The 17,086-nt window shown below is 39.8% G+C and overlaps 1 protein-coding gene across 1 annotated transcript in view; it reads left to right on the forward strand.

The window, feature by feature from the left end:
* The window catches only part of Arhgef26 (Rho guanine nucleotide exchange factor 26), a 110,073-nt gene that overhangs the window by 16,824 nt on the left and 76,163 nt on the right, over positions 1-17,086 (forward strand). The window contains exons 4-5 of the mRNA XM_021158038.2: positions 9,064-9,120; positions 12,408-12,568. Coding sequence (XP_021013697.1) covers positions 9,064-9,120; positions 12,408-12,568 — 218 coding nt within the window. The remainder of the gene's footprint in view (positions 1-9,063; positions 9,121-12,407; positions 12,569-17,086) is intronic.

Genomic DNA, 17,086 nt, shown 5'->3' on the forward strand with positions numbered 1-17,086 from the left:
CCTCCCCAACCAAAGCAGTCTCAGTTCCTGCGTGATTGGACTGGAGCAGAAGCTGTGTTCCACTCANGAGCAGTCTCAAAATCCTGTGGCGGGGGTCGTGGGTAGCTGGCGGGTGTCAGGCGGCCCTGCGCTCTTGACAACTTGATTCTTAAGGTCTCTGGTCTTTAAGACATGGGTTGTAGAGAGGGCTTGGAGAGATTTCTCAGTGGTTAGAGCATATGCCGCTCTTGTTGTGGGTCTGACATTCTGTTCTAGCACCCACATTGAGTGCTACAAAACTACCTGTGTTCTAGCTCCTGGAGATCTAGAACCCTCTTCTGTCCTCCATGAACGCCTGTGCTCATGCACATATGCACACCCTTGCAAATACGCATACTTAAACGTTGAAGAAACCATTAGATTTAAAAAATATATATGTACAAAGATATTTTCTTTTAAGCATAAATTCAATGTTGTAGACATAGATTTGTCCTTTGTCATTTTTCCTTTAACAATGTCTGTGTCTGTGAACTTGACATCTAATCTGGTTTTGTTTTTTTTCATCTAACACTATTCTAAATGCCTTTGGCTACTACCATACTTTCTTTTACATTTTCTTAAAGCCCATATACTATTTCATTAAGTAAATATAAATTTAGCTCTTTAACTATTTTTCTACTATTTGTCATTAGTTTCTAATTATTCACTTAAAAATTTAATATTACTTTCTTTAAAGTAATATTATTATATTTATTTAAGATTTTTCTTTGTATGCATCTTTAACCTACACATATGCATGTGCACCATGTACATGCCTGGGGCCTGTGGGTCAGAAGAGAGCTACGGGTTTCCCAGAACTGGAGTCCCAAATGGTTGTGAACGACTGCATCGGTGCTGGGAACTGAATTCTGCCAAAGCAGTTCTAGCTTATAACTGTTGAGCGCTCTCTTCAGCCCCTAAGATTTTTTTTTTAATTGCAGAAGCAATACAAATACATTTTCTTTTCAGCAATGTTGACATACAGTTCAGACTGGCAGCTGCTTCGTCTGCATTTCCCATCCCAACTATTCAACTGCTAATTGCTATTCCTGTTCTGGTCCTCATTATTTTGTGAAATAATCCACTTTTTGAAACTACTCATTTTTGTTAAATGACATGATAGAATTTCTCTTTTATATGTTACATCCTTTCTAGTTTCCACATGTTAGCAAATCTCATATTCTGTTTTAATTATTGATGTATACACAAGAGATACATCTTACACTTATTTGGGGAAGGAAAATGAATACATTTGGGCTCACACTCAGAGCACACAGGCAGATGTAGATGAGGGAGAACAGTAAATAAAGGAGAGGGATTTGTTTAGAGGGAGAAATGTTGGGACTAATAAAGTAGTTCAGTCAGGAGGCAGTGCTGACAGCTCAGCTCCTGATGTGGCTAACTCTGGGAATCTAATGACTTGTGGTTTCTGGGGCATTGAGGTGTGGGAGGACCTGGACAAGAGTAGCTGTCAATCATGACTCCAACCTCAGTAAAGACATTTGAGGGGTCCAGGAGACCAGTAAGTTGGTAACAAACATGAGGACCTGAGTTAGAGCCTGCTTTAAAAAGCTGGATGGTGGCATTCACTTTAATCCCAGCACTGGGGAGGAAGAGATGGGATCTCTGCATCTTGGTGGCTAGTGAGCCTAGCATAACCCATAAGCCTCAAGCTATGTGAGTCTTTGTCTCAACAACAAGGTGGTTACCTCCAGAGGAACAATAACTAAGTTTGACCTCTGGCTCTACACATACTGTCAAAAACATGCACCCCCAAATAACACACACACACACACACACACACACACACACACACACACACACACGAAGTTTCAGAGGTCAGTGTGCTGCAGTGGCTGAGAGGTCACCATGCGGAATGTGCAGGCAGGGAAGCTTAATTTGAAAGGCAAACTTTTCTATGTCTTACTTTTAACTTGTAAACTAGGGATAATAATATTTACCTTGAAGGGTTTTAGGTTTAAGATGCCTGAATAAAACTGTGCCTGGTGCATAATAAACATTTGACATGTTGGGGAGAACTGAGAACTCTGAGTCAGGAGTTGGCTAGACATAGCTAGTGAGAGCAGGTGAGAGAGCTGGCTGCAAAGGAGGAATGCTCACTCATCTCCAACATCACATGGATTACTGCAGTTAATTTTTGCTCATTTAATTACCTATCCCTTTGCATTTTCAGCCTCAGATCTATCGGTATTGGAATAACTTGCATTCATTTGGGAATCTTGGCCCTGTGTATGACTGTAAAAGCCTCAATCCCTGACCTGTGCTATCTCACTTTCTGTCATTTGAATGGATCTGATACTTGCCTGCTTGACAATGCATGGTTGCTATTGAGGGCCAACAACTTCCAGGAGGATGACGGAATTGAGCTTAATAACAGATCAGAGAGGGGATTGGTCTTTTAAACAAAGGAATCAGGAGGTCACAGAGACATCACTTAGTATATTTTAAACTGCAAATGTGTAAGGTCTGTGGCTGACTGGCTCTTTCTTTCCCTTCTTTCCTCCATGCTTGTCTTGGTTTTTTTCCTTTTCTCCAAATAGCATCCTCTCTGCTTACTCAGGGCAGTGTACTGCCTCCAATGTGACCTTATGTGTCTGGTCTTAAGTATGCACATCTCTGATACTTTGAAAGAAAGATGTAAATGAGGAAAATACCTAATAAAAATATTTTAAAAAGAAAAGAAAAAAAAAAAAGATGTCCTCTGTGCCTTGTAGCTTATATAATACAATGTCGCAGTCAAAGAAGTGGAGAGAACCCCTGGAGTCTCTAAATTGATGGCACCATTTCTGGACCCCATCAGCTGTGTCATTGTCACAGATGTCATGTTCTCTTTGCATGCAAAGAACTCTGGCTCATTTATACTTGAGGGGTGACATCGTTGTGGAAGACTGGAAGGATTCAGGAATGACTGTGTCCTATATAATTTGTTCTTTGCAGCCCCATTCTACCTAGGCTGTTGGAAAGGGCACTTGAGAGAGGAGAATGGCTACTAGAGATGAGTAACCAGCTTATTTTCTGCAGTTGAGTAGAGTCTGGCAAGTTTAATGGACTTGCCTCAAACAGATATCTAGTGTAAAGTGCTTTGTGAAATGACAGGGATTTAGGATTATAAATATGTAGTATAGTTTTAAACTGACTCTACAGTTCTGAATCTTCCTGATTAGTCAATTTACATGAGTCTCCCTATTCTGTTTTCCCTGAGTGGCAGAGAAATAGAAGGAACACAGACATCCATCTTATCTAGAAAGAGCCTTATATCACAGAGGGGTAAGAACATGGCTTTGTTTGCACCACAGAAAAATTTGGTCTAATGAGTCAAGTGCTGATGCTCTTGATCTCGGCTCTGCACAGAGAGGGCCATGGACAGGTTCAGTGTTAAGGGGCTTTCTTAGAGAACTTGGCTGATAATCCTGTCACAGGGCAAAAAAATACTGAATACCATCTCGGGATTGCCTGTCAGCTCTCTGTAATGTGAAGATGCTTAGCATAATCGTACTGACTGCAGACGTGAAATCAATGGGGGAAGTTTATCTGTTCTTCCCTATGGCATTCGGCTTTGAAGCGTAGACTTTGCATAGTGCCAATGTTCAGATTGCTATTAGAAAATACCACAAACTAGGTGGATTATAAAAACAGAAGTTTATTCCTTATAGTTCAGGAAGGCTGAGGCGTTCAGTTCAAGGCGGAGTTGGTATTTGGTGAAGGACTGCTTTCTGACTCAGAGTTCCTTCTTGCTGCACATGTATATAGTGCTAGGGGCAAGGAGTCTCCCTTCGGTTTGTTTTCAAAGACAATAATCCAAGACCTGAGGGCTCTACCTATATTACCTTATCATCGCCTAGGAGACTTGTGAGCTGATACCATCAGCTTGGAGGATAGGGTTTCAGTATGTGAATTTGAGAGAGACCAAGATTACAGACATCAAAAAGGAAACTGGCACAAATTAACATCTGAATTCTTGCTTTGACTTATTTACCCTTCTAGAGATTTGGTAAACTCTGAGGCGAGAACTAGGCAATTTCATATCCAAGGAAGTGCTCTCCCTTAAATTTAGCAAATTGTGAATTTATCATTCAGATATATAAAATATAAAGGTCACAAAGATCAAAGGGAAAGAAATTAAGTGCTGATTACAGCAGGGAATATATGACCGACAACTGAAATTATACTTGTAGCATAGTGAGTTTTTTGCATTCTCTGTCTCAAGCCACAGACATACTTTCCAGTCTTCAACAGGTCAGAAGTGCAGTCTTTCACATTCCGATGCTTTATTTGAATTAATTTGTATTCACTTAAAATGGTAAAGATATTGATGTGTTTGACTGTGTAGCGTCTACTTGGCCAGATCTGAATAGTTTTGTTAACTGGTTAGATTGTGTAAAGTCAAGAACCTCACAGAGATTCTTCAAGAACTGAATTCAGCTCTTAAAGTTTCATGAATATACTTTCAAAATTCTACTTACTGATGATAAGTAAGTTTAATTAAGCAAGAAGGTTCACATGCCGTCCCTCTGGCCATCTGCCTGTTTCCATTTGTACCCAGCTGGGGCTTTGGTATGAAGTGTATATTTAAGAAATGACAAAGGAAGCTCCCATTCTTGCTTCTTGCCAGGAGGCTTTAAACTGGACTGGGAAGCTATTTGTTCAGCATCTAGTGAGTGTGAAAGTTCAGCTTAGGGAAAGAAGGAATAAGAAGCCGCCCACAGGGCTAAACCCCATTCTCCAAGCTTTGTACCAGCAATAAAGCTGATAAAGTGGGTACTGTGATTTTCAGCTAAAACTAAGATTACAAAATTAGAAATAAAAAGAAAGCTGAACAGTTTTAGTTTCTTTGATTGCAGATGGAAAATTAGAGCTCACATGTGTCAGTAGCTAGTATGTTATTTTCTTTTCCATACATGGAAACAAGGGATATGCTTAAAGACATGGATTAAACATGACTATTCTTTAGATTCTTTTAGTAAGAGCTTGCAAACTTCAGAAAGCCTGTGACATTTAAATCTGCATAGAATTGATATGATTTTAAAAAGCCATCCAGAGACTACCCCACCCGGGCATCCATCTCATAGTCAGCCACCAAACCCAGACACTATTGCATATGCCAGCAAGATTTTGCTGACATGACCCTGATATAGCTGTCTCGTATGAGACTATGCCAGGGCCTGGCAAATACAGAAGTGGATGCTCACAGTCAGATATTGGATGGAACACAGGGCCCCCAGTGGAGGAGCTAGAGAAAGTATCCAAGGAACTGAAGGGGTCTGCAACCGTATAGGTGGAACAACATGATGAACTAACCAGTACCCCGGAGCTCTTGTCTCTAGCTGCATATGTATCAGAAGATGGCTTAGTCGGCCATCATTGGAAAGAGAGGCCCATTGGTCTTGCAAACTTAATATGCCTCAGTACAGGGGAATGCCAGGGCCAAGAAGTGGGAGTGGGTGGGTAGGGGAGGGGAGTGGGGGGGAGGGTATGGGGGACTTTTGGGATAGCATTGGAAATGTAAATGAAGAAAATACCTAATAAAACAATAAAATTAAATTAAATTTAAAAAAAAAGACAAAAAAAAAAAAAGCCTTGCAATGTCTCATTTCAGCTTAAGTATCCTGACAAGATTACTATTGAATTTTGAATATCTATTTGAAAAGGACTTTCTCAAAGCATTTTGTATACATTCTTCTTTCTCTTCCTTCAGCCTGCTTTGCACTATGCCTTTCTCCCTTTCTTCTGTCCTCCTGCAAGATGCTCCTGTACTCTCTGGCTCTCTCTGGCTTCCACCACCTCAGTCCAAGTGGCATTGTGGATCACTCTGTCCTTGCTCATCTCTGCACACTTCTCCCAAGCCATCTGATCCGCTAATGACCTTGTGCCTCCAGACAGCTGCCGTGCCCCCCCCCCCGGTGCTACTTAATGTGGACATGCCCTAGGTAGACAAAATGATTATTCTGGCATCCTGTCCACAGTGTTAGTAGCCAATATAGGAGGATGGGCAGAGGTAGGACAGGCCCTGTGACCCTGTCTGCCAGCCACAAGGGATTGCTTGATCATAACTCACTAGAGTGAACTTTGAGCCTCTTTGAATCTGTTCCAATTCAGTTTCCTTAATCATAATTCAAGAGCACTTCCTGGAGGTTTTTTTTTTTTCCCCTAGTACATTTGTCTGGAGACACCACTGGCATTTTATACATGGTTTGGTGAAAGGAATATTTTGTCATTCATTGCATCAGTATTACAGAAAAGTGAGGTTTCTTTGCATTGAGAGTCCAACTTCTTCCCCCTCCCTAGGGTGACTGCTTTAAGGGTTCTTTGCTCCCCTTGATTGCATGAAGAAGTACTCTTTCACCCTCAGACACAACCAGCTGTCATCTCTGTGGGTTTCTAAGCAGAGCGTTTAATTTTCCTCAACAGAAACATTTCAGATGTAAATTCCAGTTAGATAGAGAAGCCAGCAGTGTGGCAAGGCCTGCTGGTGACCTCACCTGCAGGGATTGTGGCCCCGTGCCTGCCTGCACATCCATTCACCAGGGCTTTGTCAGGCAGGAAATCCTGTCAAGTTCCTGCCCAGGCTTACCAAATGGAGCTCTGAAGGATTCCATTCTCTGGCCAGTCTCCCACCTTATTAAAACATGTATGGGAGCCTTTTTCACCCATGAGTTCTTGCTGACAGCTTGACCTCAGGTCAGGATGGGGGATAAAGATAAGAAAGAATGTTCCATGATAGGCGTGCTCCACAAAATACATGGAAACTTTGGTACAGACCTGGCATGAGAAGGAGTCTTAGCGATGATAGCCTAGCCCTTGAAATGGGGTGCCTCTCACAGAGAGCAGGGGTTACTATAAATCATTAAAAGTGAAGCTTTGCAGTTGGGCAGGCATAGACTGGATCCTGGCCTCTGTCCTTGTAGCTGTGTCCTTTTGGATCCCAAGTCTCAGTTGACACCATCTGTGAACACTATCAAGTTTCCAGAATTTTTATGAGAATCCAATGGGAAAATATATGAAGTGCTGAACACAGTTCCTAGCATGAAATAAGTGATAAATGATTATTGATTTTACTATTGATTTGGGACTCACTCTACTCTAATGCTCTCTAAATCAAAGCAAATGAAAGAAAATGGTGTGACTGTCTGCAGTTTCTACAACAGTACTGTGGGGAGAGAACTCGCTCCACTGGCTTTCACAATAGGGTATGTGCCACTCTCCTAGGACCTCGGGAACATCTTGCAATGATGGCTGGGGATACTTCTAAGGTTTCATCTTCTAGACCCCCAACTTCTGACTAGTCTTCTAAAAGTAGACAAGGCTTCTTTCCCATCTGCCCTTTCACATTTGCTTCTTGCCCATTTGGTACATAAAGACATTTCTCTTACCCATCTCAAATCTTTCCATGGCATCTTGTCCCGAGTTGAAAAACTAGGACCCTAAGAAGACCTGGATGACAAAATGACAAGAGTGAGTTTGAAATATTGGTTTTAATGGACAAAATGACAAGAATGGAATCTTCTTGACTAAAAGCATCATGAATCTGACTCTTAGTGGGAGCTGTCTTCATAAAAAAAATTACTTTTTATCTTAGAAATTGTCAGGCATAGTGGCCCAGACCTTTAATCCCATCACTTGGGAGGCAGAGGCAGGTGGATCTCTGTGAATTTGACCCTTTTATAGTAAGTACCAGGACAATCAGAACTACATAGTGAGAGCCTACAAGCAAACAAACAAAGAAAAAAAAATCAACTAACCAATCAAACAACCAAACAAATAAAAAAACCTAAACCAACCAAACAACTTCACAAAATGTTAGTAATTGTGCTGCCTTAATCCTAGGTTGCTAATGGCATCTGTGGTGGTTATCTGTTTCAGGACGATTTTTTTTTATACTTGGAGCTCAGTGATTATGGGGAATTTTAGAAAAGTAAACTTGAAAAATCTCTCTGGTTTCAAAGTACTCTAATGGTGATTAATAGGATAACCAAACACAAATGTTTATATTACACTATGAAATTTTTGTAGGGAATTGTTATAAAAATATGATTTCAAGAAGAGAAGAGAACAATATGAACTGTCCAACTGCTAAGGAAATTGGTTTGTTTTACACGGATGATAATGGATATCAAATAATTACAATTTCATGTTACTTTGGGTGAATTTTAAAAATTTGAGGTTGTAATAATTATCAGTACGTTCTTTTAGGTTTTTAAGTTTATGATGAGAAAGGTTAGGTATCAGTTTAATAAAGAGGCTCGAGAAACAGTTCTTAATGTTTTAGGGTCCTGTTTCATTGCTATAGATATCTTACCTGAAAGGAACAGCTCTGTAATGCTCAGGGTGTGGCTATCTCTCTTCATGACAACCTTCTGCTATGTGAACCTTTGGCTGGAAGTCAAGGAAGTGTTAGGTGTGCCAGAAGAAAAGCAGGCCCCTGCTTCTTGGAGTTGGTGGCCGCCTTCGTTGTTGGGCTTAGAAACTGGATATTGATGGGAGTTCCATCAGTCAGATAGGTGTGTAGCATTTCAGCCACTTCACAATGGCACCACAGCTTGATGGCAAGTACGTGGATGGTACTTTCGTGTCTCGGAGACACTGCGGCTTTCAAAAGCACAGGCAGATTGATGTCCTTGCTTGTCAGTTAAGTCTGCTGAGACCACAGTTGCCTGACAAGGTGGTGGGAAGAGCTCTCTGAAGAACCCTGACAGCCCTGTGGTTAATTGATAAAATGACTTCTTTGTGTAAACTTGGACAGTTAGCTCTTAGAGCCGTCAATCCTTTTTTTGATTTCTGATTTCTCCTTTATGACTTGGATGTAATTTGATATTCTGGAACTAGCCAGAACTAAAGACTAAAACAAAAATTTGAACTGGTGCCACTGTGTTTTTTTTTTCTTTCTTTTTTTTTTTTTTTGCATTGAACTATGCTAATTCTACATCTTGCATGGTTTCCTTTAATTCATTTTTAAAAAGCATGCTTTATGTAGAAAGCAAGCAGGTAAATTCAGTGAGATAAACTCTGCTTTGTCTTTTCTTCTAGGTGAAAAGAAATGGGCTATCTCAGACAGTGAGCCAGGAGGAAAGGAAGAGACAAGAGGTATGTCAGTGGTGTAGGACTGTAGGACTGCAAACACACACACACATACACACACACATACATATATTTTGGTCTTCTCCTACTATATGTCCAAGGTTTGAAAATACACTGTTCTCCTTCCATGAACATAGCAAGTTTTATCTTTGAATGAAGCTTCACATGTCTTAGCCCCCCTTGAACAGAAAAAAATTATAAATGTCTCTACAGCATTTACATTGAAAGGACAAAGGGCATCGAAGAAATATGTTGAAATACAGACATTAGATCCTGGGGCTGAAAAAGCCAAAATAAGAATCCAGTGCTTGTTTTAGTCCCTACACAACACACCCTGATCACGCTGTCAACACTGCTTGGAGAAAACTTGGAAAAGGATACGGGTTTATGGAATAACTTTGCAAACTTTCTGTAAATTAAGAAGTATTCCCCAAATGAAGTTCACTTAAAAAAATAATAATAAAAGGCAGGGCAATAGGACTTTATAACTTGGAATTTAAATCAGTACAGCTTAATATTTTTGCTTTCCTTGCTTTGTTTGTTTTTGAGACAGAGTCTTACTGTGGAGCTCTGTCTTTCCTAAAACTTGCTATGTAGACCAGGCTAGCGTCAAACTCACAGACATCCATCCTCTGTTTCTGCCTCCGCAGTGCTAAGATCACACAAATGCACTGTCACTGCCTGGCTTTGCTCGTTCTTCTAATACTCTGAACATGTTACGTTACCTCACGATATGCATCATAGTATGTGTCCATGCACATGCTTTGACATACGAGTAAATTAATTTGGCACAGACACACCAATATCCTTGTCTTACTCAAGTGGCATGGAGCAAAGGAGCAATATGGGTACATAATAATAACATTCTTAAGTTGAAAAAGGTTGAAGAATATAGCATAGCATTTGAGGGGACCCAGAGGTGAAATTAACAGATGCAGAACATCTCATTTTTTTCCCCACAGTTTTCAAAGATAATAAAACATGATAGAAATCTTGGGTTTTCCTTAACTCAATTTCTATATTCCCCAGAGAGAAGTTGAATTGCATGTTGCTGTGTGTTCTTCAATCTCCGTCTTAAAATCATGAGTTCCATATGCATACATATACACTAAACGTTGGACCACTTATTTTTCACACTCAGTATATTTGGGGGTTTGTCTGTGAAGGTCAATTTTGTTTTGTTTTGTCTTGTTTTTGTTTTTTCTTTGACACAGATTTTCTCTGTGTAGCTCTGGCTGTCCTAGAATTCACTTTGTAGATTAGGTGGCCCTGAACTAACAGAAATCCATTGCCTTTGCTTCCCAAGTGCTGAGATTAAGGGCATGCCCAACCACCACCTTGCCTATGGAGGTCATTTTTTAAGTCTCTGTATGGCGTCCCATCTCTTCGGATTACTTAGATTCACTAAGCAATTGCAGAGAGTAGGACTTTTTTTTTTTTTAATATTGTAGAATAAATGATACTTCTCTTTCCTTATACATTCAAGAATTTCTCCAAAGTTTGAAGTCTAATGAAAAAAAAATCCAACTTTTAAATCTTATGCGTTTGAATTTTGTCTGTTTCTATTGAATTCTAAGTGTCTGAGGGGATGCTTCAGTCTCACACTCGTACCTCCTGTCTCTTCTTCAGGCTAACCCTTGCTTGCTCTGCCGTAGTCAGTGCCTCTTCAGTTACACAGTCAACAGTTATCACCATAAACTTTCCCACAGAGGAGTGAGCACTTGCCTTTGCGTGTGATCTCTGCTGTGGCGTTCAATACATCTTTTGTCTGTCTTTGTATTTTGGGTGTGAGTGTTGAAAATATTTGAAGTCATTCCAAAGCCCCAAATACATTAAGCATCTATTACCATTAGTTTTGTTCAGGAATGGAGAATTTTCTTTAGTTTCTTTTTCTTTTCTTTTTCCATGTATTTATTTACTTATTTATTTATTTACTTTTTATTTCTTAGGGACAGTTTTGTTGATTGTATAGACTTATACAAGGTACAAGCTAACTCTTAGTGCTCCTACTCTTTAAAATGAAAATTTTTAAATGGTTTTTAAAAAATAATTTTTAGCCGGGCGTGGTGGCACATGCCTTTAATCCCAGCACTCGGGAGGCAGAGGCAGGCGGATTTCTGAGTTCGAGGCCAGCCTGGTCTACAAAGTGAGTNAAAAAAAAAAAATAATAATAATAATAATTTTCTAAAAAAAGAAAAAAATTTTAAAAATACAAATTTTAAAATAAAACTTTTAAGTAGTTATGTCCATTATTTCCTTAGCTGAGGCTAGACCAGCATTTTAAGGTCAAGGCCTCCAAAACCTTACAGATATTAAAAAGGACAGCAAATGTTGACATTAGCTCTGCTAACTTGATGTAGGAGATACATTCCGGTGTCCAGCAGCTGGGAATCCACCTGCCTGTGTCTGTCCTCCTCCCACCTAGCTGCTTTCCTCTGTGCTCTTGGGGCAGGGGCTTGAAGGAAACAAGACCTAGAGGTCGAGGTACCCGGGCTTGGAAGAATGTTTACACATAACACTCCACCCCACACACGGAGAAATTCCTCAAGCATTCCCCTTAGTAAAGAATCTAAAGTCTGACTTTGTTGAAGAGGTAGATGAATTCTTTACACAGGGTGTTGGTGTCTCTCGATGTAGCCTGGCATTTCATTATCCATAGTTATCAGAAACCTGTGTCTGTCACCAAGAGTCTCTGCCGAGGGTGCCTTGCTCCCCCTCGAGACACTGGGGAGTGTAGAAGGGTGGTTTGTTGAACAGCTGGAATTGCTTTCAGTTGTATGAGTTCTATAAAGGAATTCCTGTGGCTGCTGAGAACCTTCTCGGGGTAGGTGCGGGCATGCCACACAGTATTTGCTGCGGTCGACTGCAAATTAGTCCTATTAAGACACACAGAGAGATGGAGCAGGAGAGGGGAGCGAGGGGGCAGTTGTGAGTAGATGCTCATAAATTCTCATTCTCCCTGAAGCAGTGCATTTTAAAGGCAGGGCTGGAGGAGATGACCCCCAAAGGTTAATTAGTGTCACAGTGAGATTTTATGGCATGCCCTATTTCCTTCCATAGATTGTACCCTGTGGCAAAGGCATGACCTCAGGACCTGGTAGAAAGTCATCCTGACTCTTTCACTTCTCCTTATGTGCAGGCAGTTACAGTCCTCAGTTTGGGTACACATGCCTTCCCTGAAGACGGTAGTTTGGTCATGACGTTCCCAGGCCATTCCTGTAGACAACAGTGGAGCCTGTGTTTAGTTCTTCAGTTGAAATGATTATTGACATAATTTATTTGTTCTTTCCCAGGCCATCTTTGAAGTCATATCATCAGAGCATTCTTACTTACTCAGCTTGGAGATCTTGATACGGATGTTTAAAGACTCTAAGGAACTGACTGATACAATGACTAAGACCGAGAGGCATCACCTTTTCTCCAACATTACCGATGTCTGGGAGGCCAGCAAAAAGTAAGTGGTCCTCAGTGTTTCTGGGGCCAGTCTTGGGGCAGCATGTACCGGGCCACACCTGTGTCCTCTGCCAGTGGGGTCCGGAAGTCTCTGGACCACCAGCTGGCTGATGTCCTTATATCTTGAAGTCAATTTTAAGATGTGTCTCGAGTGGCCCATTTAGATAGTCAGCATCTGCCCTTGCTACTTGTCTCAGCAGGGAGCTACCTCAGGTCTGTTTCTCTGCATCTGTTTCTCCCTTCTCTTCTGTTTACAGGAGCAAGCAGAAGTCTGTTCTGGGCTAGACTGTGACACTTGTCTATTTTTGTAAAAAAAAAGAGAGGCTTGTTCTTTGGATGCAGTCTTTGGGTAGACTCTAACAGAGTTTTTCATTGCTTTGCTTTTGCGTCTTCCCACAAGACCTTGATATCTTTTGTGATACTTTTGCATACATTCAAAAGCAGATTTGCTTCTTTTCACATAAATATTTTCAGGTATACACAGATGAAATCTTACTGATAGTAGTGTTTAGTAAGGAAAACCATTTCCTTTTTTTCTTTATAGTTTTATTCTATGTGGTTTTTATGTGTGTATAGGTGTGTGTGTGTAATAGGTTCATTTATTCGAAAACAAAGACGCCACAAAAACTTATATGGTAAGGATTCCCTTTATGTACTGCTTGCTGGCCACCTGAAAAGCACCTAGAGCAAACATTCCTTCCTTCTTATGTACGTATCCTACAAAATAGATGATGATTTATATAAGAAAACAAACCTTTTCTCATCTTTGGTTTCAATGGTAATATTGTAGAAAACGATTCTTCTCTATCCCCCCTTTAAGCTAAGTTTTACAAGCCATTACATGTCTATACTTAAAAGTCTCTCCCTTTTTAAAAAAAAATACGTTTTCATTGCAAAATATTTATCAAGGTTACCAGATCATGAGTTCTGCAGCCGTTCTCAGAGTGCAGAACATAGTGGGTGCTGATCCCTCTCAGATCTGTCAGTTCAGTAAGGACTGCGGAGTGCTGTTTCTCTAATCCAGTGTGCCTTGTTCATGCAGTAAGGCATAGTTCTCTCTAAGGGAAATGCACATGTGCCTGTCAGTGTACCCAGTGATGGCCTTGCTTTGTTGTTGATGTCCAAGTTTTTCTAGTTTTAGTCTTAGTAATCTCTGGCCTTCTTGCTATGGAGTATTTCAAGATCAGTTTTATAATTCTTGCTCTAGATCTAGAGTTAGCTGAAGAGCCTTAGTATCATTTGATATTTTGAAAGAATTCAGGAGGTGCTCATTGCTGGATTTTTTTTTTTTTTTTTTTTTGACCTTCAGTAGATAACCAAACACCAAAAAGTCCAAATTCACATCACACCTATAGAATAAGATATGTGTGTGTGTGTGTGTGGTCTATACATATTCTAAGCCCGTCAAAATACATGCACTAATTGTGCAATCTTAATATGTGAGTTTAAGCTCTGTAAAGCTTACATAGTTTTACCAAACCAAGAAGCCCATCTTCTCCCACTGTCTCAACCACCCTGCTCCCTCCTTGTATACTCAAATTTTTAAAAATTGCTGAGTTTTATTCCATTTATTTTGGGGTAGGGATGCGGTGTGGGTCAGAGGATAACCTACAGGAATAAGTTTTCTTTCACCATGTGAGTTCTGGGAATTGAACTCATGTTGTCAAAGTTTGTGGCAAGTGCCCTTAGCTGTTGAGCCGTCTTATTACCCTCCTCTCAAAAGTTACTGTTTATCTTTGTCTTTTGTATACACACATATATTGTATTGCTTCCCTTAGATACTACAGGAATATATATTCCTTACACTTTTCTCCACCTTTCTTTTTTTCACATAATGAGATGGTTTAGAGATTGTTCCCTAGTCATTTATGAAGACAGTCATTCTTATTTCTGGCTGCACCACTCTCCATTGAGAGGCTGAGTCGCGGTTCTTTGATGCAGTCCTCTACTTATGGACATAGAGTTTGGTTCATTCTCCCTATTCTAGAGTTGTGCTTTGTGTATGTTACTTGTGTCTTAGTTATTTTATCTTTGGAAAATATTTGTAGAGGAATTGCAGTATCAAAGGGTAAACATTTAGAAACTTTTGTAATGTATTGCAAAATTCCCCACAAAATATTTGAAGCACCTTGTATTCTCATTAAGAATAGACAAGCCCTGGCATCTCTACAACTTTTCCAGAGGTCTGTCTTATAAGCAAGATGGTTTATCTCAATATAGTTTCAGTATTTCTTCAATTTTTTTTCTTTCTTTTTTTTTTTTAAATTAAAGCATTCTAGAATATATTATAGTTCAACTGATATTAAATTAATGGTGGTTTATTTAGCACAGTAAGTAGACTATTCTAAATAATTAACATAGAACATTGAAGCCTTAGGGTACTAACCATGGCATTAGCTTATACTCTTGTGTTGCTTAACAACCAGGATAAGATCTCAGAAATCCATCACTGGGAGGGAGTTTTGTCACTATGAAAATGCCTAAGACTGAGTGCACTTGCACAAACCTAGACTGTTAGCCTGCTACACACCTAAGTGAAATGTACATGTACAAGATGCTAACTGTTTCTCTTAGAGCCACAGTGAACAAAACAGGATGAAAGAGGCATAAGAGAAAATAAGACACAGGAAATGTATGGTACAAGAAGCTCCTACCAGTATAACAAGGAATAAATATGGCTGCATGAACTTTTCTTCTTTAAGTGTGCATATTATTAGGTAAGGATAAGAGGATAACCAGGAAACTCATGGACAGTGGTTCATGGTGTTATCACTGTCAAAGGTTTGCACTTCTGTGCTTCTGTACAGCTGGCAGCAATGTACGTTTGTTTACACCAGCGTCACCACACACACAAGCACAGCATGGTTCTATGACCACGTGGCCACTATGAAGTGGTTAGGCACTAGGGAAGTTTTAGTGGTCCACTGCTGACCAAAAGGTCACACAGTACTCAACAACACAGTCTTGTGGTTAACTTGAAACATGCAGCACGTCAACCAATCAAAAACATTTGGGAGTCAAAGTTTCCTGAAAGACTGCTAAATTCAGTAATGTAGGTTTAATTGAGTTATAGGTCTATATCAGGAATAATTATGCAATCAATTAAATACTTTAGAAGATGTTTTAAAATATTAAAATTTCATAATATATTAATAATATAAAGGAGATCCAAAGAGGAGTATTTTAGATTGTACTACAGTTTAATTAATTGAAAGATATAATTTTAATACAAATATAAGGGATGGGGTAGGGATATAGCTCAGTTGGTATGGTGCTGTCTAGCATGCGTGAGAGCTTGGGTCCATCTGCAGTAACTCATAAACTGGGTAAGGTGGCTACTCCTGAAACCCCAGCTCTTACCAGGTGGAAATAAGAGTTAAGCTTACCACTGATTACATAGTGAACTGGAGGCTACCTTGGTCTACATGAGACCTATCTTGAAAAACAATACAAAGCAAAAACAACAACAAAAAAACCATAAAGAGTATTTACCTTTGATAGAATTATTGTTTACATTTTGTAGTTTACCTTGTACAACTTGTCCCATGTTTATTGTAGTCAGACAAAGGAGGACATAACAGAAGAAACAAAGCGAGTGACATGAAATGTATACCAACAACACGATAGAGACACTGAGCAGTTCCTGGGTGACAAACCTGTATTGAGTTAATCCTTTAAAAGGCTTTCCTTTCTACAATAGCATATAGTAGCTATTCTGAACATTAATATCCGAATATTAGTTAAAAAACAAAGCTCTGGGGTCTGCAGAGATGGCTCAGCAAGATAAGAACATTTGTTGTTCTTGCAGAGGATCCAGATTCAATTCCCAGAATCCACACGGTGGTTCATAACCACACATAAAGTCAGTTCCTGAAGACCCAGCACCCTCTACTGACTTCTGTGTGCACAGTCAGGAAAAACACTCCTATATGCAAAATAAATAAATCTAAAATAAAGCATAAACAAACAATAAACAAAGAAAAGACTCCTAACTCTGGAATTTCTTAGCTTTAAGGACCTTTATCCTAACTCTGGAATTTCTTAGCTTTATGGACCTTTCTTGATGACGCTTGTGCTTGTTTCCATACAACACAGTGCTCTGACTCGAATAGCTGCTCGAGTTGTGCGATCTATATTTTACCTGAGTCCCTTCTGTCTGGTAACTCTGTATTATTATTGCAATAACTTCAACCACAAACATTTATGTCATTAAACTGAAATGTTATTTCATAGGTAGACTTCATTTTTATAATAATAATAATAATTATTATTATTTTCTTTCTTATTTTTATACTCCAGATTTTATTTCACTCCTGGTCCACCCTCTGATTGTTCCACATCCCTTATCTCCTCCCCGCCCCCCCTCTAAGTGGATTTCCACACCCCACCTGACCTCTAAACTCTCTGAGGTCTCTAGTCTCTTGAGGGTTAGGTGTATCATCCAGACCCAGCAGTCCTCTACTGTATGTGTGTTGGGGACATCATATCAGCAGGTGTATGCTGCCTGTTTGGTGGTCCA

The sequence above is a fragment of the Mus caroli genome, chromosome 3, assembly GCF_900094665.2.
Source record: "Mus caroli chromosome 3, CAROLI_EIJ_v1.1, whole genome shotgun sequence".
NCBI classification, from domain to species: Eukaryota; Metazoa; Chordata; class Mammalia; order Rodentia; family Muridae; genus Mus; species Mus caroli.